The 24,496-nt window shown below is 41.4% G+C and overlaps 1 protein-coding gene across 5 annotated transcripts in view; it reads right to left on the bottom strand.

Annotated features, from left to right (window-relative positions):
- LOC110509502 (rap guanine nucleotide exchange factor 1) overlaps positions 1–24,496 on the bottom strand; it is a 97,960-nt gene that overhangs the window by 33,642 nt on the left and 39,822 nt on the right. For 3 of the 5 annotated variants that reach the window (XM_090227293.1, XM_090227295.1, XM_090227294.1), the window contains 5 exons: positions 20,647–20,792; positions 6,645–6,823; positions 3,910–4,066; positions 3,363–3,451; positions 3,125–3,277 (listed from right to left, as the gene is read on the bottom strand). In XM_090227293.1, coding sequence (XP_090083419.1) covers positions 3,125–3,277; positions 3,363–3,451; positions 3,910–4,066; positions 6,645–6,823; positions 20,647–20,792 — 724 coding nt within the window. Of the gene's footprint in view, positions 1–264; positions 325–3,124; positions 3,278–3,362; positions 3,452–3,909; positions 4,067–6,644; positions 6,824–20,646; positions 20,793–24,496 lie in introns of all 5 variants that reach the window. The other 2 variants (XM_021590400.3, XM_021590402.3) reach the window with 1 other exon arrangement.

The raw sequence follows: 24,496 nt of genomic DNA, 5'->3' as shown, positions 1-24,496 counted from the left end.
ATGTAAACTTCAGACTTCCACTGTATGTATGATTACATAACATCATTGGTACACAATCATGCACCAAGCTTTCCCCTGATTGGACGTGGGCTTCATTGTGCGCCATGAGGCAATGACGCATAATTAGGAACTCAAACGTGCAAGATACAGCACTCCACTAATCAGTTCCTCTAGCAATCAAGACACTTCTGGGATCCGGATTGGATAGTTATAAAGGGGGCGGGATTTCATGATGCAGGGGAATGACCCTATAGGCTAACATACGTGTCAGTCTTTGTGGATCTCCTTTGGGCAGCTACAAAGTGGTCAGTAGCCAAGTGTGCTCTGTTTCCCAACAGACATGGAGAGAGGGATAGAAAGCACAGAAAAAAATATGAAGTGAGAGAGCGGGAGGAAGAGGGAGAAAAAGAGAGACAGCAGTGCAATTCAAAATCCTAGTTGTCATATTATCTGATCTACTGGCTAAGCCCAAGGTCTATGGATTTGTCAAAGCTCTGCTTCCTTAAGCACACAGTGACTGAATAAGTGACTGCCTGCCTATAACCCTCAGTTTCCAACCTCTTATGACTATCCTTTTCAATTTAAGAGAGGAAGATCTTCTAGGCTTAAAAATTCTAGATTATTAGAATTCCCCTTTGAGATGAAATGTTTTAAAAGTCTGAACATTGTCAATGTGGAAAAACCAGACTGTGGATGTCCCAAATGGCACCATATTCCCTAAATAGTGCACTACTTTTAACTAAATCCCTATGGGCACTGTTAAAAAAATATATACTGTACTACATAGCGAATACCTTATATAATGCTCTGATTTTAACTAGAACACTATGGGGCACTGGTCAAAAGTAGTGCACTACATAGGGATTAGGGTGCTATTTGAGACACATCCTTAGTAGCAGATGAGATACTATGAAAGTGAGTTTCATCAGACTCAATTAGGCTTAGTTCATAAATAAACCCTCACCTCAAGTCAATAAAAAATGATTCATGTTGACTTAGTCAACGTTTTCAGTTGTATCTTCGCTTCACTTCCTCTTTGGTAGAATTCTATACTGAATAAAAATATAAACGCAACATGCAACAATTTACTGAGTTACAGTTCATATAAGAAAATCAGTCAATTGAAATAAATTCATTAGGCCCTAATCTATGGATTTCACATGACTGGGAATACAGATATGCATCTGTTGGTCACAGAAACCTTTAAAAAAAGTAGGGGCGCGGATCAAAAAAACAGTCAGTATCTGGTGTGACCACCATTTGCCTCGTGCAGCGTGACACATCTCCTTTGCATAGAGTTGATCAGGCTGTCTGTGGCCTGTGGAATGTTGTCCCACTCCTCTTCAATGGCTGTGCGAAGTTGCTGGATATTGGCATGAACTGGAACACGCTGTCGTACATGTCGACCCAGAGCATCCCAAACATGCTCAATGGGTGACATGTCTGGTGAGTATGCAGGCCACGGAAGAACTGGGACATTTTCAGCTTCCAGGAATTGTGTGCAGATCCTTGCGACATGGGGCCGTGCATTATCATGCTGAAACATGAGGTGATGGTGGTGGATGAATGGCACGACAATGGGCCTAAGGATCTCGTCACAGTATCTCTGTGCATTCAAATTGCAAATCGAAAAAATGCAATAGTGTTCGTTGTCAGTAGTTTGGGTTTGGTCTGCCACCATGGGACACTATGTTTACATCAGCAAACCGCTCGCCCACACAACGCCATATACGCTGTCTGCCATCTGCCCGGTACAGTTGAAACCGGGATTCATCTGTGGAGAGCATACTTCTCCAGCATGTCAGTGGCCATCGACGGTGAGCATTTTCCCACTGAAGTCGGTTACGACGCTGAAACATAGTCAGGACGACGAGCAAGCAGGTAAGCTTCCCTGAGACGGTCTCTGACAGTTTATGCAGAAATTCTTTGGTTGTGCAAACCCACAGTTTCATCAGCTGTCTAGTTGGCTGGTCTCAGACCATCCCGCAGGTGAAGAAACCGGATGTGGAGGTCCTGGACTGGCGTGGTTACACGTGGTCTGCAGTTGTGAGGTCGGTTGGAAGTAAATTCACTAAAACGACGGAGGTGGCTTATTTCCATTTTCTGGCAACAGTTCTGGTGGACATTCCTGCAGTCAGCATTCCAATTGCACGCTGCCTTAAAACTTAAGACATCTGTGAAGTTGTGTGAATTATATTGTCCCCAGCTCAAGGTGCACCTGTGTAATGATCATGCTATTTAATTAGCTTCTCAATATGCCCCACCTGTCAGGTGGATGGATTATCTTGGCAAAGGAGAAATGCTCACTAACAGGGATGTAAACAAATTTGTACAGAAAATTTGAGAGAAACACTTTTTGTGCGTATGGAAATTTGTTGGGATCTTTTGTTTAAGTTCATGAAACATGGGACTAACACGTTATATTCTTGTTCAGTTTAAAAACAGATTTGCCTACACTGAAGAACAAGTTCAGAAGTTCTAATGCTACAGGATCACAGAAGCAGTCGCTGACACAATGCGGTCTGCAGACCCGCTTCTGCTTTTTCTGACCGCAGACAGTCCAGATTGCAGGACCATGTCCGGTTCCTTCTTATAGACTGTGGGAAGGGGGGGGAACTTCTCTTTCTACATAAGACCGTGGTGGGGGAGGTTGCATGGGTCTACAGTACGCCGATAGATGGCATTATCCAGCCGGACGTTCGAAGGGGGGCGGAATGTTCCGTAATGATGAAAAGTTTTTCATGAGTGAAAAAGTTGATCTACATGAACGCTTAAAGACGAACAGACCACTCTCAAATGGGTGCATCTCAATAGTCTAAAGTAGCTTCCTCGCCTCCAATGTTTTTTTAAATATTTTTTTATATCTCAAAGCAAATTCAATTAATTGCAGATGAAGACAGGTGGATGAGAAGATGAAGCCCTATAAGTTTATTTTAACATTTTGAATACACCATAAATAAGACCCTGAGTTTCTTCTCACCACCTGACTTGACCAGGAAAACTGTGGGCCCTAGTGTTAAAACTAGGCCCTAAAAGCAAAAGGCCCAAAGATTCGGTCTAGTGGGACCTGCTGCATACTATTGATGTCGATAACATCTAAAGATGGCCTCCCAATGTTCCTAACCTGAGCGCATCCATCTTCAGGCCAGGGAGGGGGGGTTTGGGCGGGGCTATGTCCTCCTCTGCCATGTCCGTCATAGCCTCGGTGGGCGGGACAGTGGGCGTAGTCTTACTCAGGATCTCCCGCTCCCGTTCCGTCAGGGGCAACTCAGATGTGCTGGAGACATAACAGGAGAATGTGTGAGTGAGAGAAATGGTCAAGTCTGGTGTGTGTGTAGGGGTGTTTGTGCACGTCCACTTACCTCTCAGGTGTGGCAATAGGTGGTGGTGGTTTGTTGAGAGTGGTGGGCGAGGGCTGCTCCTGTTTCTCTATGGTGAGTTTGACCAGTTCCTTTTAAGAAAAGCACACAACTCCAATCAACAACTATTGATATTCATGTAATGTACATTACACACTACAACTACTGTTGTAAGTGGTGTCAATTTATTATAAGGGACAGAGGTTAAAATAGTGTCCAATACACTATCATATTGAATGACTTGTTAAAGAATTTGACCAGGTTTCACATGGGAAAGAGGTCTTCTGACCTCAATGGGACTACCTGGTTAAACAAAAATACATTTGAGATGCACTTGATTCAGCTTGGCATTTGTACTTTTGGGACTTAAACAATGGTTCCTTTGTACCAGGCAAACTAAATCAACTACAGCTTAAGTATTTGAAAGTAGGCATATTTGACAAATGTATTCAACCCAGGTCTGCAAGGGAGAAACAGGGAATATGACCCTCTGTGAGCCCCGGAGAGCTGAAAACTATCGTTTCACATTCCCACGACCGTCTCTTCTCACCTTGACCCCGTCTAGCACAGCCTTGATAACGGTGGTGACCGCGACCACGTTGTCCTTGTCGTCCAGGTCGATGTCATCCAGCATGACCTGGTCGGACCAGCGGATCAGGTTGGCCAGGCTCTGGTACACACGGTTGTGACACGACGACACCGCCGAACTAAGGAGAGAGAAGGGGGAAGTCACGAGTGATAGGTGGGATAGGGGGTGGGAGGGCGTGGACGACGACATTTCATGTCAGACTCCATAGATTGATAACACAGACCACTAGACTAAAGGACTACTAGGGTATCTTTTCAACAGCCAGATGTATCCAAACATGGGGTTAACTCAATATTTCCCCTGTGGTGGTATTAAATGCAGAATGTGTTTGTGTGCTGGAGGGAATTGTCTGGTTGGTAACTACAGTATAGTGTCTGTGCTGAATTGAGCATTGAGAAACAGTAGGGTGTGGTGAAGGTTCAGACCAGTTCCAACACGTTGCAGCTGATTCACAACTCTGGAATATCCCTCCACTGCCTCTACAGGAATCAGCTCATAGAAATATAATCTATAGAACGAGCCTCCCCGTGAGTTTACTAGTCAAATTGTCAGGGTTAGTGGTTCCAAGCCCCATCTATAGATTATATTTCTATGACACAGCTACATTTGGGCTGGGGGCTGTATGGGCAAAGTGGAGCCAAAGACTATGGCTAGTAGCCAGGATGAACTAACTACACAGGCAAGAGGAGAATCAAGTAAATAACTCAGCAATAACAACTGGGGTTGTATTCATAAGCATCTCAATCACTTTTTCCTTTTAAATCACAATAATTAAGATTACATGGACAGTGGGGACTTGATCCTAGATCTGACTCTTTATGAAAATGGGCACTGGACCCAGGTTCTTCCAGAAGCAGAGGCGTAGGACTTGAGTCCCTGAGGCTGGGGTGTGATCGGTGATCTAGACCTGTATGGTTATTACGATAGGCCTGTTAACTTGGGGAGTGTGAGTTTGACCTGAGGGGCCTGAGAAGTATTATCGGGTTTGGGGTCTGCGGCTGGAAAAGCACAAGGAGGCTGATGTGTGTGTATGTGTGTGTGAGTTGAGGAGGTCAGGCCCCCAGAGACCCATTCCTCAACCACTGTAAGCACTATCTGTCACTCAGCACTAAAAACAGGGTCCGGATACAAAACCTGTCACATCTGACCCCCTTCAACAATGACTGATGGCGCTGTGCTAGCAGTACGCTAGTTCTGGCAAGCACAGCCATTCCAGGGGGGAGAACTCCAAGTCTCTCTTTCAAAGAAAGACTGTTCTATAAAATATACTGTTAAGTGAAGGATTTGTTCTTGGCCATATTCATTTGGCACCAAACAGAAGAAAAAGGACTGAAACAGGGGGAGGGACTACCTGAACTTTGTTTTCTGTTACAAAACATTTTGTTACGGTGTGCACTAATGAATGCGACCCGGTTGTCTTTCTAACCAGCTGTAAGTGTTCTGAACAGCTACGGTCGATTCCATTTTTCCACCACAGGGAGTCACATTCCAGATGAGGAGATTAATAGGGACAACATGAACACGATGGTATGTTTTCTGTTACAAAACATTTTGTTATGGTGTGCACTAATGAATGCGACCCGGTTGTCTTTCTAACCAGCTGTAAGTGTTCTGAACAGCTACGGTCGAGTCCATTTTTCCACCACAGGGAGTCACATCCCAGATGATGATGAAGATTAATAGGGACAACATGAACACGATGGTATGAAATACCTGACCGGTCAAGATGTACACTGAATAGTCCAGGAAGGTGATTATGCCTCACTATTAGGCTCGGGCAATATACCATACACCACGGTATCTATACATACCTTTGGTATGATTTTCAATACGGGGGTGCATACTATGCCACTGTTTAACTATAAGTTAGCTATCTAAGATGTGCCAAATAAATTAGATTTGCTCAGGGCTCCAGCTATGTATTTGGTTTGCTAACTTGCTAGACGGCAAGATCAAGCTTCTCGCTTACAGCAGAGACAATCAATCTCCTCCTGGAATCAAGACCGTAAATTGTTTTGTGTGCCCAAATGCAGTTTTATTTTTAAAGAAATAGCGCTCCATGTGTGCACTTGAAATACCATATGCCCCGGTATGGTACACATATATGTCAAGTGTAGATCCTGATCATTTTGCAACATCCGTACCTTTTTTAGAGAAATGTTACAACAGGACACATTACTTCTAGCAGCCACAAGCAGCTAGCTAGCAGTTAGCGATCACACCATTGGATTTGTGCCACAAATGCTAAAAATTTTGAATTTGAAACAGTGGCCAGGTAAACAAAAACCAAAGCACGGATCGCTGTCATACCTTGTCCATAGACTGCTTACAGGGTAAGGAATCTAATAGATAAAGGGATATCTCACCCAAATCTCAAAATGAAGTTACATCTTGGGGCCACCATTTGTTTCTGTTATTTTGTGGCAAATCTGCAAGAATGCTTTGTGATGTAGCACAAAGCCCATATCACTAAGTTGCAACATGCCTGGGCTACAATATATGAGAAATGACAGACTAAGATCCAACTAACCTATGTTAAATACTCACCTAAGCCCATCTACTTTTACCTGCATACTATTTTGCATGCTAGCCCCCTATACATTGAAGACACGTTGAAAATGCATCTTTTTGATTGAAAAGACATTTTAAACATCTTGTGCTCACTATAAGGCCTTCTACATTCTCAGCCCACATACCTGTGTGTTATCCGGGCCTCCACCTGCACCAGGGGTAGAATGGCCTCCAGGACCTTGCTGGCCGAGCCAGGCAACATCTCCAGCACCTTCTTCTCCACCATAATCTTGTCTACTATGGTCTTGAAGTAACGCAGAGCGCTCACCACCTCCTTCTCCTGCTCCTCCAGCCGACTCACCTTCTACAGAACAGAATGAATGAAAATCATGGCCAAGCTTAGAGGAAATCTAAGTCGTTTTCAGTAGGCAACAAAAGGATGGAAACAGTGAATCGGGGAGGTACTATTCGAACCGGTTGTCATTTTCTATCACAATAATCTATCGCCATTCGCATCGACTAATAGGGATCCTAATAAATCAAATCAAATAATGGCCCCAATGAACACAATGAAACATGGTAACTTGGAGGAAACCCTCTTCATATGATATAATAATTGATGGATGGAAAAATGAGCATTTTCAAAAGAAGCTTAATCCAGCCCTTAAAGCAGGGGTGTCTAAACTAATTATGCCCAGGGACCGCAGTCGGTATTCAACGAGGTCAGGAGGGCCGCAATGAAAATTAGTTGTATTTCCTTGACGTCAAAATTTGCAGAAAATACACAGTTTTGATTTGGTTTTACTCAAACCACCCGCGGGCCGGATTGGGCAGTAAGTCTGTCACTCCAGCCTTAAAGGGATGGTTTGGGATTTTGGAGTCGGATGAACTCATGGATACCATTTTTATGTACCTGTGTCCAGTATGAAGGACATATTAGGTAGTTTTGCAAGCCCCTGCTAACTAGCATTAGTGCAATGACTGGAATTCTACAGGTACTGCTAGCTGTTCCCATAGACTTGGTGTTATTGCGTTAACGCTGGTAATCAATTGCTCTAACGCAAGTTAGCAAATTCCTTCAAACTGAATGCAGACATAAAAATGGTATCCGTGAGTTCATCTGACTCTGGGGAAGTAGAGAAGGACTTTTTTTGCCCAAATCCCAATCTCTCTCTCTAAAAATGACAGCACACATTGACAAAAACAATATGAAATGTAGCATTGTCCAAAGAGACAGATTCCACACATACACAGTGTTTCCTCCTTTAAAAGTTGTGTCATACTGCAGACACTGCATGCTGCTGCCTGCATTCTGTGGCACGTCATTTAATTCTCTGCCATTTCTTATGTTTCTGCAAGTTTGACCACCAGAGGGCATCTTTGAGAAGCATTTGATAGTATTCCCTATTGGCATTACCAGAGAATTTAAAACCTTTTTTGTAATAACATAGTATATGGGATTGATTTGAAGAAATGTGGCTTAATTAATTTTATTAATATTATGGTGTTTCCATTCAGAGAAAAATTAAACCCTCAGGGTTTCCGTTAGGATGGAGTGGAAAATATGGCGCTGTACAACGTGACAGTCGGGAGTAGGCTACAGGATTGGAGGATTCTAAATTGTTTGCCTTATTGAGACAACTTTGTTCCAATATTTCTGTAAATCAGCGATATTTATTCCCATAGTAATTCGTTATGGATACATAACTAAATCAACATCTGCATTTTCACCATGCCAGCTCCTATTAGTTCTATTGAGCACTGTAGCACCAACTCGCTTTCCGAACGTTCTATTCCCAGCTTATCGTCAACGTCACAATGCCTGCTTCACTATTGTTGGCAATGAGACCTGCTCACGTTGTTTTATAGTTAAAATGTACACTAAATTAATATTGGAACTCTGTGGTCTTCCCATTGTTGCCTATGGGGGAAATATAGGCATGTCTGTCTATTTTGCCAAATATCTTGAAAAATATCTAAGTCGGATGCCATTTCAAATCATGAGAATATCCTCTTTCTCATTATGTAAGTCTGGGCAGCTAGCTCGGTTGTCATCAAATGCTAACCCCAAAATACTTTTTGCCCTTGGAACGGTGAGCTCCCCCCATTGTTTTCCTATGGAGAGGCATGCCGGTCTATTTCGCCAAATATCTCACTGTGTAGATTTTTTTTCTTTTTTCGAGTCGGGTGTAACGGCTAGTTAGCGGGATGTGTGCTAATAGCGGTTCGAATCGGTGACGTCACTCGCTCTGAGACCTTGAAGTAGTTGTTCCCCTTGCTCTGCAAGGGCCGCGGCTTTTGTGGAGCGATGGGTAATGATTCTTTGAGGATGGCTGCTGTCTATGTGTGCAGAGGGTCCCTGGTTCGTGCCCAGGTAGGGGCTAGGAGAGGAACGGAAGCAAAACTGTTACATGGGCACCATTTTAAAATCAGGAGAATCTCCTCTTTGTAATTATGTAAATCTGGGCAGCGAGCTCGTTTGTCATTGATCGCTAGACCAGTCAGGTTTTATTTTTTTTATTCCGCAGACATAAGCACAGTTGACACCATCGAGGTGCGAATGTTTACTTTCTACAGAAGTTATTTTTTTCCAGTTTCGCCCGACGAACATATTGTAGTGGTAAAATAAAGAGATAGAGATTTTTTTAATGGATTTCTAAGCATCACTCCAGTCAAAACAGGCTCTGCAAACGTTTGATTCCATTAATTTGTTCCAGTTTAGCCAACGTTCTTAAGCCGCTTCTCAGCTTTGGGTGAATTTTGACTCATTCTATTGTCGTAAGGACAGCGTAGCTAACAAATTGTCAGCCAACATAACATGTAAGGTAACTTATTTGAAAAGTCATGACTTTATTAAAGTCATTACTTTGGTCGTTAGGGCAAATCTGGTCTGTGATAGGAGGGGGGGGGTTCACACCTAGCTCGGCTTCTTTAGTAAAGGTTGAATAGTCTATTGTTCAGCTATTAGCCCTCCTTCCCAACCCATCTAATTTCTTTCCCTCTTCCATGCATCATCACACCTGAGTGGCTCACTTGTGGGCGTGCTGGCAGGATTTGGCAGCATCTTCAGTTGTGCGTGAAGAATTCTGCATACAGTAGCAGGTTTGTATGAAGGTGTGGTTATTCACAGGCAAACTGTTATATGCTATGGGGGTACATTTGTGTCTTTTTGTCGAGAGCAAAACTTTATTTTCAATCAAAAATAATTGTTCTGAAAGCAACTTTTTTCCGACACAAAGGAAGTCAAAGCAGACACCTATGAAGATGGCATCTCAGATAAGCAGCAGGCTGTATTGACGTAACCTGAAAATGACATCTGCTGCTTTAGATTGAACGGTCATATTTCAGTTATTGTTTTCATATCTATAAAACATAAGTTGTTTTCTTTACCTTCAGAGAGCGAGCTGATCAAGGGGTCGAACATGTAGATATTTCCAGATGTTCACTGTCCGAGGAACAGGCCGGGGAAGCTTTACTTTGGCAAAAGTGTCCATAACCAGAGGTAATTAAAATGTTCTGTGTTATTTTTCTCCATCTCTGCCTGTCTTGTTGTACATGGAACCTGTCTCACATGCATTTATTAAAAAACCTTTAAGATGTCAGCTGCTAATTTTCAGATTTACACCACATGAACACAGCCATTTTCACTGGACTATCTGTTACTGCCAAGTCATGATTTCCCTGGGGGTTAGCCTTGCAATAACCAAGTGGTGAGACACATAGCCCTCTATATTTAAATGTTTCAGATACACTCCGATAGGTGTCTGCGTCACATACAGTATCTTCTATTAACATCATCTTCTATTGTTTGTCCTCATGTGTCTGTTTTTCAGCATAACACCAGGTGAGACCACACACACACACACAATAAGTCTCTCTTCTTCACTTCATCCCTCTCCGTAAATCCTCTAAATCATATCAGCTGTTTTGGTGAACCCCTCCCGCATCTGAACTGGCTGACAGAGGGCACAGCATGATCATAGTTGAGATGTCACTTGGTTGGGTCAACAGGAAGTATTATTGAAGAGATTCTTTACATTGAAAAAACAAGGCATAATTATGCTCTCTATCCAGCTGTCACTCGTCTGCAGGTATGTTTTGATGTGAGAGAGGAAGCCAGTCCCATCATCGCCACCTCACCCGCACTTAAGATGGCCCGGAGATGGCCCCCCAGTTGGCCCGGAGGTTAGGAGACACAGCAAATGTGATGAACTGAGAGAATATTAGGGTAGCACTGTAATTCAAGAATCATATGCTGTCTGCTACTGTTCTTACCTCTTTCCCTTTCTGTCTTTTACACCTCACCTCGTCATTCTTCCTCATTTTATAAAGTACACCATATGTGCATTGTACAGATTGAACTTGTATTTATAATACAATATTACAATGATCATAATTATAATGCATTTGTAACACCTGGATAATGAACTTCTTTCAATAAAGCATTTCACATTCTCCACTGGTTGAAATTAAGTATTTAATTGAAATACTATCCTGTGTCCTCAGATCAATGAGGATGGAGGGAGTTAGATATGCATAGTTTTTCTTCTTTATATATGAATTACAAATCAATCATGTTTCTAGTCTATTGCATAGTTACAATGTGTAATAATTGATGTCCCAGGAGCAGGAGTGGTAACATGGTTGAAGTGTATAATTGTAATACATACAGTGGGGCAAAAAAGTATTTAGTCAGCTGCCAATTGTGCAAGTTCTCCCGCTTAAAAAGATGAGGCCTGTCATTTTCATCATAGGTACACGTCAACTATGACAGAAACTGAGAGAAAAAAAAATCCAGAAAATAACATTGTAGGATTTTTTATGAATTTATTTGCAAATTATGGTGGAAAATAAGTATTTGGTCACCTACAAACAAGCAAGATTTCTGTCTCTCACAGACCTGTAACTTCTTCTTTAAGAGGCTCCTCTGTCCTCTACTCGTTACCTGTATTAAATGGCACCTGTTTGAACTTGTTATCAGTATAAAAGACACCTGTCCACAACCTCAAACAGTCACACTCCAAACTCCACTATGGCCAAGACCAAAGAGCTGTCAAAGGACACCAGAAACAAAATTGTAGACCTGCACCAGGCTGGGAAGACTGAATCTGCAATAGGTAAGCAGCTTGGTTTGAAGAAATCAACTGTGGGAGCAATTATTAGGAAATGGAAGACATACAAGACCACTGATAATCTCCCTCGATCTGGAGCTCCACGCAAGATCTCACCCCGTGGGGTCAAAATGATCACAAGAACGGTGAGTAAAACATCATGCTTTGGGGCTGTTTTTCTGCAAAGGGACCAGGACGACTGGTCCGTGTAAAGGAAAGAATGAATGGGGCCATGTATCGTGAGATTTTGAGTGAAAACCTCCTTCCATCAGCAAGGGCATTGAAGATGAAACGTGGCTGGGTCTTTCAGCATGACAATGATCCCAAACACACCGCCCGGGCAACGAAGGAGTTACTTCGTAAGAAGCATTTCAAGGTCCTGGAGTGGCCTAGCCAGTCTCCAGACCTCAACACCATAGAAAATCTTTGGAGGGAGTTGAAAGTCCATGTTGCCCAGCAACAGCCCCAAAACATCACTGCTCTAGAGGAGATCTGCATGGAGGAATGGGCCAAAATACCAGCAACAGTGTGTGAAACCCTTGTGAAAACTTACAGAAAACGTTTGCCATCTGTCGTTGCCAACAAAGGGTACAGTGCCTTGCGAAAGTATTCGGCCCCCTTGAACTTTGCGACCTTTTGCCACATTTCAGGCTTCAAACATAAAGATACAAAACTGTATTTTTTTGTGAAGAATCAACAACAAGTGGGACACAATCATGAAGTGGAACGACATTTATTGGATATTTCAAACTTTTTAACAAATCAAAAACTGAAAAATTGGGCGTGCAAAATTATTCAGCCCCTTTACTTTCAGTGCAGCAAACTCTCTCCAGAAGTTCAGTGAGGATCTCTGAATGATCCAATGTTGACCTAAATGACTAATGATGATAAATACAATCCACCTGTGTGTAATCAAGTCTCCGTATAAATGCACCTGCACTGTGATAGTCTCAGAGGTCCGTTAAAAGCGCAGAGAGCATCATGAAGAACAAGGAACACACCAGGCAGGTCCGAGATACTGTTGTGAAGAAGTTTAAAGCCGGATTTGGATACAAAAAGATTTCCCAAGCTTTAAACATCCCAAGGAGCACTGTGCAAGCGATAATATTGAAATGGAAGGAGTATCAGACCACTGCAAATCTACCAAGACCTGGCCGTCCCTCTAAACTTTCAGCTCATACAAGGAGAAGACTGATCAGAGATGCAGCCAAGAGGCCCATGATCACTCTGGATGAACTGCAGAGATCTACAGCTGAGGTGGGAGACTCTGTCCATAGGACAACAATCAGTCGTATATTGCACAAATCTGGCCTTTATGGAAGAGTGGCAAGAAGAAAGCCATTTCTTAAAGATATCCATAAAAGATAAAAGATTGCCACAAGCCACCTGGGAGACACACCAAACATGTGGAAGAAGGTGCTCTGGTCAGATGATACCAAAATTGAACTTTTTGGCAACAATGCAAAACGTTATGTTTGGCGTAAAAGCAACACAGCTGAACACACCATCCCCACTGTCAAACATGGTGGTGGCAGCATCATGGTTTGGGCCTGCTTTTCTTCAGCAGGGACAGGGAAGATGGTTAAAATTGATGGGAAGATGGATGGAGCCAAATACAGGACCATTCTGGAAGAGAACCTGATGGAGTCTGCAAAAGACCTGAGACTGGGACGGAGATTTGTCTTCCAACAAGACAATGATCCAAAACATAAAGAAAAATCTACAATGGAATGGTTCAAAAATAAACACGTCCAGGTGTTAGAATGGCCAAGTCAAAGTCCAGACCTGAATCCAATCGAGAATCTGTGGAAAGAACTGAAAACTGCTGTTCACAAATGCTTTCCATCCAACCTCACTGAGCTCGAGCTGTTTTGCAAGGAGGAATGGGAAAAAATGTCAGTCTCTCGATGTGCAAAACTGATAGAGACATACCCCAAGCGACTTACAGCTGTAATCGCAGCAAAAGGTGGCGCTACAAAGTATTAACTTAAGGGGGCTGAATAATTTTGCACGCCCAATTTTTCAGTTTTTGATTTGTTAAAAAGTTTGAAATATCCAATAAATGTCGTTCCACTTCATGAGTGTGTCCCACTTGTTGTTGATTCTTCACAAAAAAATACAGTTTTATATCTTTATGTTTGAAGCCTGAAATGTGGCAAAAGGTCGCAAAGTTCAAGGGGGCCGAATACTTTCGCAAGGCACTGTATATAACAAAGTATTGAGATAAACTTTTGTTATTGACCAAATACTTATTTTCCACCATAATTTAAAAATAAATTCATTAAAAATCCTACAATGTGATTTTCTGGATTTTTTTTCTTCTAATTTTGTCTGCCATAGTTGAAGTGTACCTATGATGAAAATTACAGCCCTCTCATCTTAAGTGGGAGAACTTGCACAATTGGTGGCTGACTAAATACTTTTTTGCCCCACTGTACATGCAGACACAGCATCATTCAAATAATGGAGTTTGAAATGACTGAAAAAGAATGTCTCAGATTTATATCTGAACCGCACCTTTATTTGCCAAGGAAAAGTACATGATCAGTGAATATATTCAATGTACAGGCTACAATATGGGAATGTCAAGCATGCGTGGTAATAACTGCAGTACATGTGTAATTAAGGACTTGCATCCTTGGCACAATAAAGCTATTATATTATACTCTATCCATATGTAACAGTATAGCTTCCATCCCTCTCCTCGCCCCTACCTGGGTTCAAACCAGGGACCCTCTGCACACATCGACAACAGCCACCCTCGAATAATAGTTACCCATCGCTCCACAAAAGCCGCTGCTTTTGCAGAGCAAGGGGAACAACTACTTCAAGGTCTCAGAGGGAGTGACGTCATTGATTGAACCGCTATTAGCGCGCACCCCGCTAACTAGCTAACCATTTCACACCTGTTACACATAGGCTTCATTAATGCCATTCAGACTTGAAGTTGATACAACAACTATGATAGCTGAGGTTTACAGATTGGTATTAATATTAGTTCAGAACCTAAAGTTTTAGGTTACATACACAGATTGGCTACATACGTAGCTAGCTACACATCCATAGGCATACAGTTATTTTCATCCTCAAATACACAATAAGCAAGTAAATAGTTAGCTAGCTATGTTACTTCAGCTGCATTGCAAGGCAAGCTTACACAATTGTACATTCAATTTGCAGTAAATGAAGAAGTAGTCCTCCATAGGAACGTATGAAATGCTACAGCATTTAAATTAGAATGATTCAAGGACAAAATTACATGTATACAAGTCTTTTTTTGTTGTAGTGGGAATAGTAATATATGAATGTTAAAAAAAATGATACCTAAAGGAAAATGTTTTATTTGATTTGTTATGAATGGGGTGGCAGGTAGCCTAGTGGTTAGAGCGTTGGGCCAGTAACCGAAAGGATGCTAGATCGAATACCCGAGCTGACAAGGCTGTCATTGTAAATAAGAATTTGTTCTTAATCGACTTCTCGTTAAACAAAGGTAAACATTTTTTTTCTTAAATGAATGTTTATGTTTAGCTCAAATAACATTACTTTAAAGTATGCATTAAGGTGTCTGTAATAGAATAAACCAAAAAAAACAATGTAAACATTAATAAATGCATTTCTATAGTTTCCTAAATAAAATAAAAATTACAATGGAGAGGGAATGCCAAGATGGAGACCCGGTGGCTTTAAAACAGCACCTTGTCAGTCAACAAGTGTATATAAATCATTGATTATTGGCCATTTGGTTTTCAACCTCGCAAGGAGGGATTTTCCTTGTTCTCTCTTATTACTAGGGACTGTACATTGTTTATAATGAGGGATATCTGGAGAAATTGGACCCTGGAAATGAAAATGGATGGCCCTTCCTTCAGTAAAAATATATTTTTCCTGAACCGCCCTGAACGCTTGAAAAACATAATGAACCTCCCCTATACCCAAAATAATATTTAAAACATAACGACCCTCCCCTATACCCAAAATAATATTTAAAACATAATGAACCTCCCCTATACCCAAAATAATATTTAAAACATAACGACCCTCCCCTATACCCCAAATAATATTTAAAACATAACGACCCTCCCCTATACCCAAAATAATATTTAAAACATAACGACCCTCCCCTATACCCAAAATAATATTTAAAACATAACGACCCTCCCCTATACCCAAAATAATATTTAAAACATAACGACCCTCCCCTATACCCAAAATAATATTTAAAACATAACGACCCTCCCCTATACCCAAAATAATATTTAAAACATAACGACCCTCCCCTATACCCAAAATAATATTTAAAACCTAACGACCCTCCCCTATACCCAAAATAATATTTAAAACCTAACGACCCTCCCCTATACCCAAAATAATATTTAAAACATAACGACCCTCCCCTATACCCAAAATAATATTTAAAACATAACGACCCTCCCCTATACCCAAAATAATATTTAAAACATAACGACCCTCCCCTATACCCAAAATAATATTTAAAACATAACGACCCTCCCCTATACCCAAAATAATATTTAAAACATAACGACCCTCCCCTATACCCAAAATAATATTTAAAACATAACGACCCTCCCCTATACCCAAAATAATATTTAAAACATAACGACCCTCCCCTATACCCAAAATAATATTTAAAACATAACGACCCTCCCCTATACCCAAAATAATATTTAAAACATAACGACCCTCCCCTATACCCAAAATAATATTTAAAACATAACGACCCTCCCCTATACCCAAAATAATATTTAAAACATAACGACCCTCCCCTATACCCAAAATAATATTTAAAACATAACGACCCTCCCCTATACCCAAAATAATATTTAAAACATAACGACCCTCCCCTATACCCAAAATAATATTTAAAACCTAACGACCCTCCCCTATACCCAAAATAATATTTAAAACCTAACGACCCTCCCTTATACCCAAAATAATATTTAAAACATAACGACCCTCCCCTATACCCAAAATAATATTTAAAACATAACGACCCTCCCCTATACCCAAAATAATATTTAAAACATAACGACCCTCCCCTATACCCAAAATAATATTTAAAACATAACGACCCTCCCCTATACCCAAAATAATATTTAAAACATAACGACCCTCCCCTATACCCAAAATAATATTTAAAACATAACGACCCTCCCCTATACCCAAAATAATATTTAAAACATAACGACCCTCCCCTATACCCAAAATAATATTTAAAACATAACGACCCTCCCCTATACCCAAAATAATATTTAAAACATAACGACCCTCCCCTATACCCAAAATAATATTTAAAACATAACGACCCTCCCCTATACCCAAAATAATATTTAAAACATAACGACCCTCCCCTATACCCAAAATAATATTTAAAACATAATGACCCTCCCCTATACCCAAAATAATATTTAAAACATAATGTGGATAGCAGAGAACATGATTAAGCTTTTTGTGCTAATTTAACATTTCTGGGATGTTTAATTTTAGCGTATGAAACATGTATATTTTTGTTCAGTGTAGTTGATTTCCTACTAATTACATTTTTTGGGGGATTATTGTTGAATTCCGTTTTAATCTCTGGATTCCGTCCGTATACAAAGCAGATTTTATAGGGCCCTACATTCATTGTTTGATGGTGTGAAACCATGCATAAAACGATGAAGCGCGACTTTCAGTCATATTCATGGACTATAGAATGGCGAGAAGGGAATATAGGCTGTTTTTTTTAATCTGTTTTTTTTAACCTTTATTTAACTTGGCAAGTCAGTTAAGAACAAATTCTTATTTACAATGACGACCTACCCCGGCCAAACCCGGACGATGCTGGGCCAATTGTGCGCCGCCCTATGGGACTCCCAATCCCGGCTGGATGTGATACAGCCTGGGTTCAAACCAGGGACTGTAGTGACGCCTCTTGAACTGAGATGCAGTGCCTTAGACCGCTGCGCCACTCGGGAGCCCAAATTATATAGTCTAATGCTCGACAGAGAGCGAAACAATATTTTCTGACTGGACATCTCGTGCTGCTTTGAAGGAATTCTCTGCTCTGTCTGGCCTACATTCCTCTCTTGCGTTCTGTAGGCTATATAATATATTTATTGAAATAGGATATAGCAAATAGGAACAGGCAAATTACTCAGAATGTCACTTGCTCCCCTGCTGCGAGCTGCAAGACTCAGCTATTCTATGCACTGCGCCAGTCAACCTCAAATAGGCTAAACAATTGTCTGGCACATCACAATGTCGTCACCATCAACGATCGCAGTCAATCATCATTGATAGACGTTGCTATCGTAATATCACCCAACCCTAAATCAAACCCACAACTCCAGTGTTACAAGCACCACCATGAGAATCCCGCTCTCATATGGCCATATACAACACTGTTGGGGAAGTCAAGTCATTATCCTAATAGCCTTGGGAATGAGTGTTCATTCATGAAACTGGCCAGCTTCAGCTCCATTCATGTCTGTATGGGTACTCCACAACCCTATCCCCTATTTAGTGCACTAGTTTTGACCAGGGCTTTATGGGTAATAGTGCACTATATAGGGTATTGGGTGCCATTTGGGAAGCAGCCTGGGTCTCACGCTTGAGGCTAGCACCAATACCCCAAACAGCCCAGAAACAGAGAACCCACGGGAACCTCTCACACACAAACACACAATATGGCAGAGCAATAGAAAGGCACAGGATGGAAAACGACACACACACACACACACACACACACAGGTAAACAAGAGCATGGGATAGGCGGGAGAGCTTGGTTTCCCACGACATGCGAGTATACACACTAGCACCCCTCCCACTAGAGCTGGAACCATAAACCAAAAATGAAAGACTCCGACATTGCCCTCCACTTACCACAATGTCCTCTTCCTGAAGCAATCTGTAATTTCGGTGATTAGGCTACACAATGTCCTGATGATTATTTGGTTATAAAACAATTATTTGGTCAACAGCAACGTGCATGAACCTGTGTGAAGGGAGAGATGCATTCTGATAAGCGCAAGCATACCATGCTTTCAGAAAGTATTCACACCTCGACTTTTTCCAAATGTTGTTGTGTTACAGCCTGAATTTAAAATGTATTAAAACAATTTTTAAATGTCACTGGCCTACACTACCCATGATGTCAAAGTGGAATTATGTTTTCAGAATTTTTACAAATTCTCAAATGTCTTGAGTCAATAGGTATTCAACCCCTTTGTTATAGCAAGCCAAGTTCAGAAGTAAACATTTGCTTAACACGTAACATAATGAGTTGCATTGACTCACTGTGTGTGCAATAATAGTGTTTAACGTGAATTTTTTAATGACTACCTCATCTCTGTACTCCACACATGCAATTATCTGTAAAGTCGCTCAATGCCTCACAAACAAGGATACCTATTGGTAGATGGGTAAACATACAAAACACAGACATTGAATATCCCTTTGAGTATGGTGAAGTCACTAATTACACTTTGTATGGTGATTCAATACACCAAGTCACTACAAAGATGCAGGCGTCCTTCCTAACTCAGTTGCCCGAGAGGAACGAAACCGCTCAGGGATTTCACCATTAGGCCAATGGTGACTTTAAAACAGTTCAAGAGTTTTAATAGCTGTGACAGGAGAAAACTGAGGATGATTCAAAAACATTGTAATTACACCACAATACTAACCTAATTGACAGAGTGAAAAGAAGGAAGCCTGTACAGAATAAAAATATTCCAAAACATACATCTTGTTTGCAACAAGGCACTTAAGTAAAACTGCAAAAATGTGGCAAAGCAATTGACTTTTGTTCCTGAATAAAAAGTGTTATGTCTGGGGCAAATCAAATACAACACATTACTGAGTAACACACTCCATATTTTCAAGCATAGTGGTGGCAGCATCATGTTATGGGTAGGCTTGTAATTGTTAAGGACTGGGGAGTTTTTCAGGATAAAAATACACAGAATTTAGAAAATTACAGGAAAAATCCTATAGGAAAAACCTGGTTCAGTCTGCTTTCCAGCAGATACTGGGAGATCAATTCACCTTTCAGCAGGCCAAGAAGACAGTGAATGTCCCTGAGTGGTCAGGTTACAGTTTTGACCTAAATCCAATTGAAAATCTATGGCAAGACCTGAAAATGGTTGTCTAGCAATGATCAACAACCAATTTGAAAGAGCTTAAGTAATTTTGAAAGGATAAATGGGCAAATGTTGCAAAATCCAGGTGTGGAAAGCTCTTCGAGACTTACCCAGAAAGACTCACAGTTGTAATCGCTGCCAAAGGTGTTTCTATAAAAGTATTGACTCTGGTATGAATACTTATGTAAATCAGCCATCTGCATTTAATTTTCAATAAATTTGCAAACATTTCTTAAAACACCTTGTCATTATGTGGTATTGTGTGTAGATGGGTGACAAAACATATATTTAATGCATTTAGAATTCAGGCTGTAACAATATAAAGTGGAATTAGTCAAGGGGTATGAGTACTTTCTGAAGGCATTGTAGGTCAGTTGAGCAACATTTCAAAATTGAATTGCTACTGTAACTTCTGTTAAAAAATTTGGATAGACTCAGCTTTATGCGAGTATAACAATTGTAAAAAAATTCTCAACTCTCAATATTTAGGAAATAACGGAGTATGTAATTCTGATGACGCGCTGGCGGAACAGAGCAGAGTGTGCCATTTGCGGTGAAATTACTGTTCGATCAATTGCATGACTATCTAGCAACAATATCATACTTAGCCAATGTGTTTTGAGCTCCTACTTCCTCAGGTGGTGAATAATGTAGCATAGCCTAGGCCAAAATGCACTAAAGAGATGCTGGCAAACTCATCTAGAAAGAGCCAAAAAGATCTGATTATTCTGGATCCTATTTTGACATGTTTGCACATCAAAATAGCCATCATGCATTCCCTGATCATGTCAGATGAAATAGTCAACTCATTTTATGTCCTACTTCGCACTGGAAAAAATCAGTCTAGAGCCCTAATGGAAAGTAACTGTGCCTAAAAAAAGGTCAATTTATCACAATATAATTTTTAGTATTGCCTAGCTCTACCTCCCACCCACCTTGTTGACAGGTTTCTCTTGGCTCTTGACGGCTGGCTCGACCTGCAGCTGCTTGCCCTTCTTCGATGGGGTCCTCTTGATCTTTGGAGAGTGGAACCTGTCCTTCAGCTTCATGGTGAAGGAGGAAAGGTGGGAGCGCTGCGAGTCTGAGGAGGAGGAGAGGAAGACAGGAAAGATACATCAGTCAGAGGAGAAGGAATGGCAGAGAGGGAAGATTGAAGTAGCCTATTAGATATGTAGGACTTCGGAACCATAGTAAATGTCAGAGAAGTAGGCTAAAGCACAGACCAGGGTCGTGTTCAGCAGGCACAAAACTGTCTGAAACTGGGAGTTACGATCTGAACTTGTCCAAGAGAAAACACACCGTTTTTTTTTCTGTTGCAAAGTTTTTTGCTACGGTGCCTTAATGAACACCACCCAGGCTAAAATATAAGGCAGAGAGAAATAATATAATTAGAAGCAGATAAGTGATAGCGCCAATCAATGATCATAGCCTTGACAAAATACCACTGCAGTAGATGTGTATTTGTATCAGTGCAGGGCCCAACAGTAGCAGCAGCCAGGCTGGTGTAGTCCTGTCTGTCTGTGTCCAGCTGAGGGTACAACAGAGATGCTATCAGGTCTAATCATGTTCACATTTCCACGCTGTCCTCAGCGTCCCCTGGTCGATAACACTGCTGCTGGTCGCAGTCTAGTCGACTCACTGCCAGGCTCTGCTCCTATCTTGGAGAAGCCAGGCTGATAGTGAGTGCGCGGACACACGCAGCCACGCACGCATACAGCAGCTCACAGACACACAGGCGCTCAAGCATCTGCACGCACACATGGAAAAAATATGTTGTCCTAGACCAAATGTATGAATAATTGTTAAGCACGAGGCAGGTAATATTATAATAAAATTATGGCTTTTTATCTAGGTTTAGCAAAATTACTGTGAATCTTACTAAAAATATAATAGTGAGACAATTGGTTATAATCATCATTATACAAGGAAATTTATGTTTTTCATTTGAAATGACAGAATATGATTACTGATTTAAAGACAGAATAATGAGTAAAAATGTGGGTATTATTAAAGCTAGACTCAGCGAGTCTCATTTATTCCAAATGGCTATACTAGACCCAATTCAGGAAACTAGGCATATGCCACAAGTCACGACAACACAGGAGAGCCTTTTGAACGTAATTTTTTTTCAATCAAAATGCGTTTGTCAGAAATGCCTTCTCGAACTTTCATGTGCCTTAAAATCAAACTCAAGCATGTTATCTGTAAATACGAATAAAATTGTTAAAATAACGAGCCTAGTTGGTTTAGCCACAAAAAAGTCAGCAACCTTCTCGCTAGCCATGATTGGCTGAGATAATGAGTGGGCTGGACATGCCGAAAGATGAGTTTGGATTGGTCTGCGGTGTTGCATCGTGTCTATAAAATGAGCTGCTGCGTAGATAACTTGACTGCAGTTTTCAAAAGATATTTTATCCATGGAGAACTGCAAATATGTTGCTACTGCTCTCAATAACATTGCTGCCCTGAATTTATCAGGAGCTATCGACAAAGGTCAGTGGGAAAAAAGATGTGATGAACTACTTTTCTGGACGATCATCGTGCCATGCAATACGGACTCTCTCATTTAATAACACGTTTTGAAATCAGTGGAACACAACGGGCAAAACAAGCTATGCAAACTAAACGGAAACACAGGATGTCTTATAAAAAGGGGTTGCAGTTGCCGTGAAGCTTTCATCCATGTATACAGGCAAGAATCTAGCTACAGATATCATACATTTCTAATTTGGTCAGAAAGTTGTTTTCATTGCAAGCTAAAGCTTGCTGCCAGCTTTACGTTATTTGGTTAGCAAGCTAGAGTTATGACAATCGGTTTGTATTGCTAGTAACGTTACTCTATGGATTGGGATTATAGTTCATTTTTTAGCTAGCTAGCTAACGTAACGTGACATGTCTAAACAAAAGATCAAGTTAAAGCTTGCTGTTAGCTAGCTAATGTTAGCTGAGGTTAGGGGCTGGCTTGCTAGCTAACATTAACGTGTGTGTAACGTTAGTGATGTTCTCAGAATGCCATTTCACATCTATTGTATAATAATGCTAAAATATTTGTATCTGGAATTTGTCTTTCAGCATCAGTAGAACACGCCTGACACTCCTCCACCAGTCACACAAGGAGAATGGTCTAATGCCTCCCTTCAAAAAGAGAGCTGGCCCAAGCAAGCAAAGGCAGCAGCGATGTTATCAACTACATGCACCATTTCTTCACCAACTACGGAGCTGGGAAAACACGTGTGGACCTGAATTGTGATAACTGCAGTGGCCAAAACAAGAAAGAGTTTGTGCTCTGGTATTGTGCCTGGTGGACCATGCACAAACTCGACCACAATCTTGACCTTCACTTCCTGATCACAGACCACACCAAGTTTGGTGCTTCGGGCTCATCAAGCAGCGCTTCAGAAAGAACAGAGTGAACACTTTGTCTGAGATTGCTGGTGTTGTAAAGGACAGCACTGTGACAGGGATCAACATCCCACAGCAGGTTGGACTGGAGGATGGAACGGTGCTGGTGGAAAGCTATGGCTGGCAACAACACCTGACTCCGTACTTCAGGCCGCTGCCAAAGATCAAGCAGTACCAGCACTTTAGGTTAAAAAAAAATACATTTTCTTTGTATGTGGTTATTCTTATCTAAACTTGGGAGGTGAATTGATGTTGTGCAGGGTTGTAATGTCTTCTGATTTTTTGTTATTCCCTGTTTTACAGCTTCAATGCTCTGGAGCCAGCTCAAGACTAATACAATCATTTTAAAGCCTGCTTACATTTGTATCATATCATGTGTCTTCTATTATGTGTTGGAATACTTGGGAACAGATTTCCAAAATTATAAATCATTGGAGCTGATTTCTTGGTGTTTTACAGTCTTATGTTCAACAATGAAAATGTAACCAAAAAAATGTAATATAGAGCAGGTACTAGGCAGTTGCTGAAATGGGTGCAAGAGGGAAGTTCGTAAGGTGGCTCCAGGAATTTCACGAAGTGCTGAAATCCCCTATTCTCAACCACTGAGAATGGGCGCATATCCGTGGCTATAAACCAAAGCCTGTAAAACATAGCCTACATATTGCTCTTGTAATTTCTTTGGCCCAACCAGAATCAGCAAACAAGGACTGCACCCCCCTCCCCCTCCGTGGCGGACGCGAGTAAAACATTTAAATGTGATAACCCTTGCAAGGCTGCTGGCCCAGACAGACGGCATCCCTAGCTGCGCCCTCAGAGCATGTGCAGACCAGCTGGCTGGTGTGTTTACGGACATATTCAATCGCTCCCTATTCCAGTCTGTTGTCCCCACATGCTTCAAGATGGCCACCATTGTTCCTGTACCCAAGAAGGCAAAGAAAACAGAACTAAATGACTACTGCCCCGTAGCACTCACTTCTGTGGTCATGAAGTGCTTAGAGAGGCTAGTCAAGGATTATAATCACCTCCACCTTACAGGCCACGCTAGACCCACTTCAGTTTGTATACCGCCCCAACAGGTCCCCAAACGAATACCTATGTAAGAATGCTGTTCACTGACTACAGCTCAGCATTCAACACCATAGTACCCTCTAAGCTCATCATCAAGATGGAGGCCCTGAGTCTCAACCCAGCTCTGTGCAATTGGAGTTGAAGGTAGGAAACAACATCCCTTCACTGACCCTCAACACTGGGGCCCCACAAGGGTGCGTGCTCAGCCCTTTCCTGTACTCCCACGACTGCGTGGCCATGTACACCTCCAGCTCAATCATCAAGTTTGCAGAAGACACAACAGTAGTGGGCTTGATTACCAACAACGACGAGACA

The sequence above is a fragment of the Oncorhynchus mykiss genome, chromosome 29 (genome assembly GCF_057628025.1).
Source record: "Oncorhynchus mykiss isolate SJ-2025 chromosome 29, ASM5762802v1, whole genome shotgun sequence".
Taxonomy (NCBI): domain Eukaryota; kingdom Metazoa; phylum Chordata; class Actinopteri; order Salmoniformes; family Salmonidae; genus Oncorhynchus; species Oncorhynchus mykiss.
The sequence above is the reverse complement of the archived record's forward strand: the minus strand, read 5'-3'. Positions and strand labels throughout refer to the sequence as shown.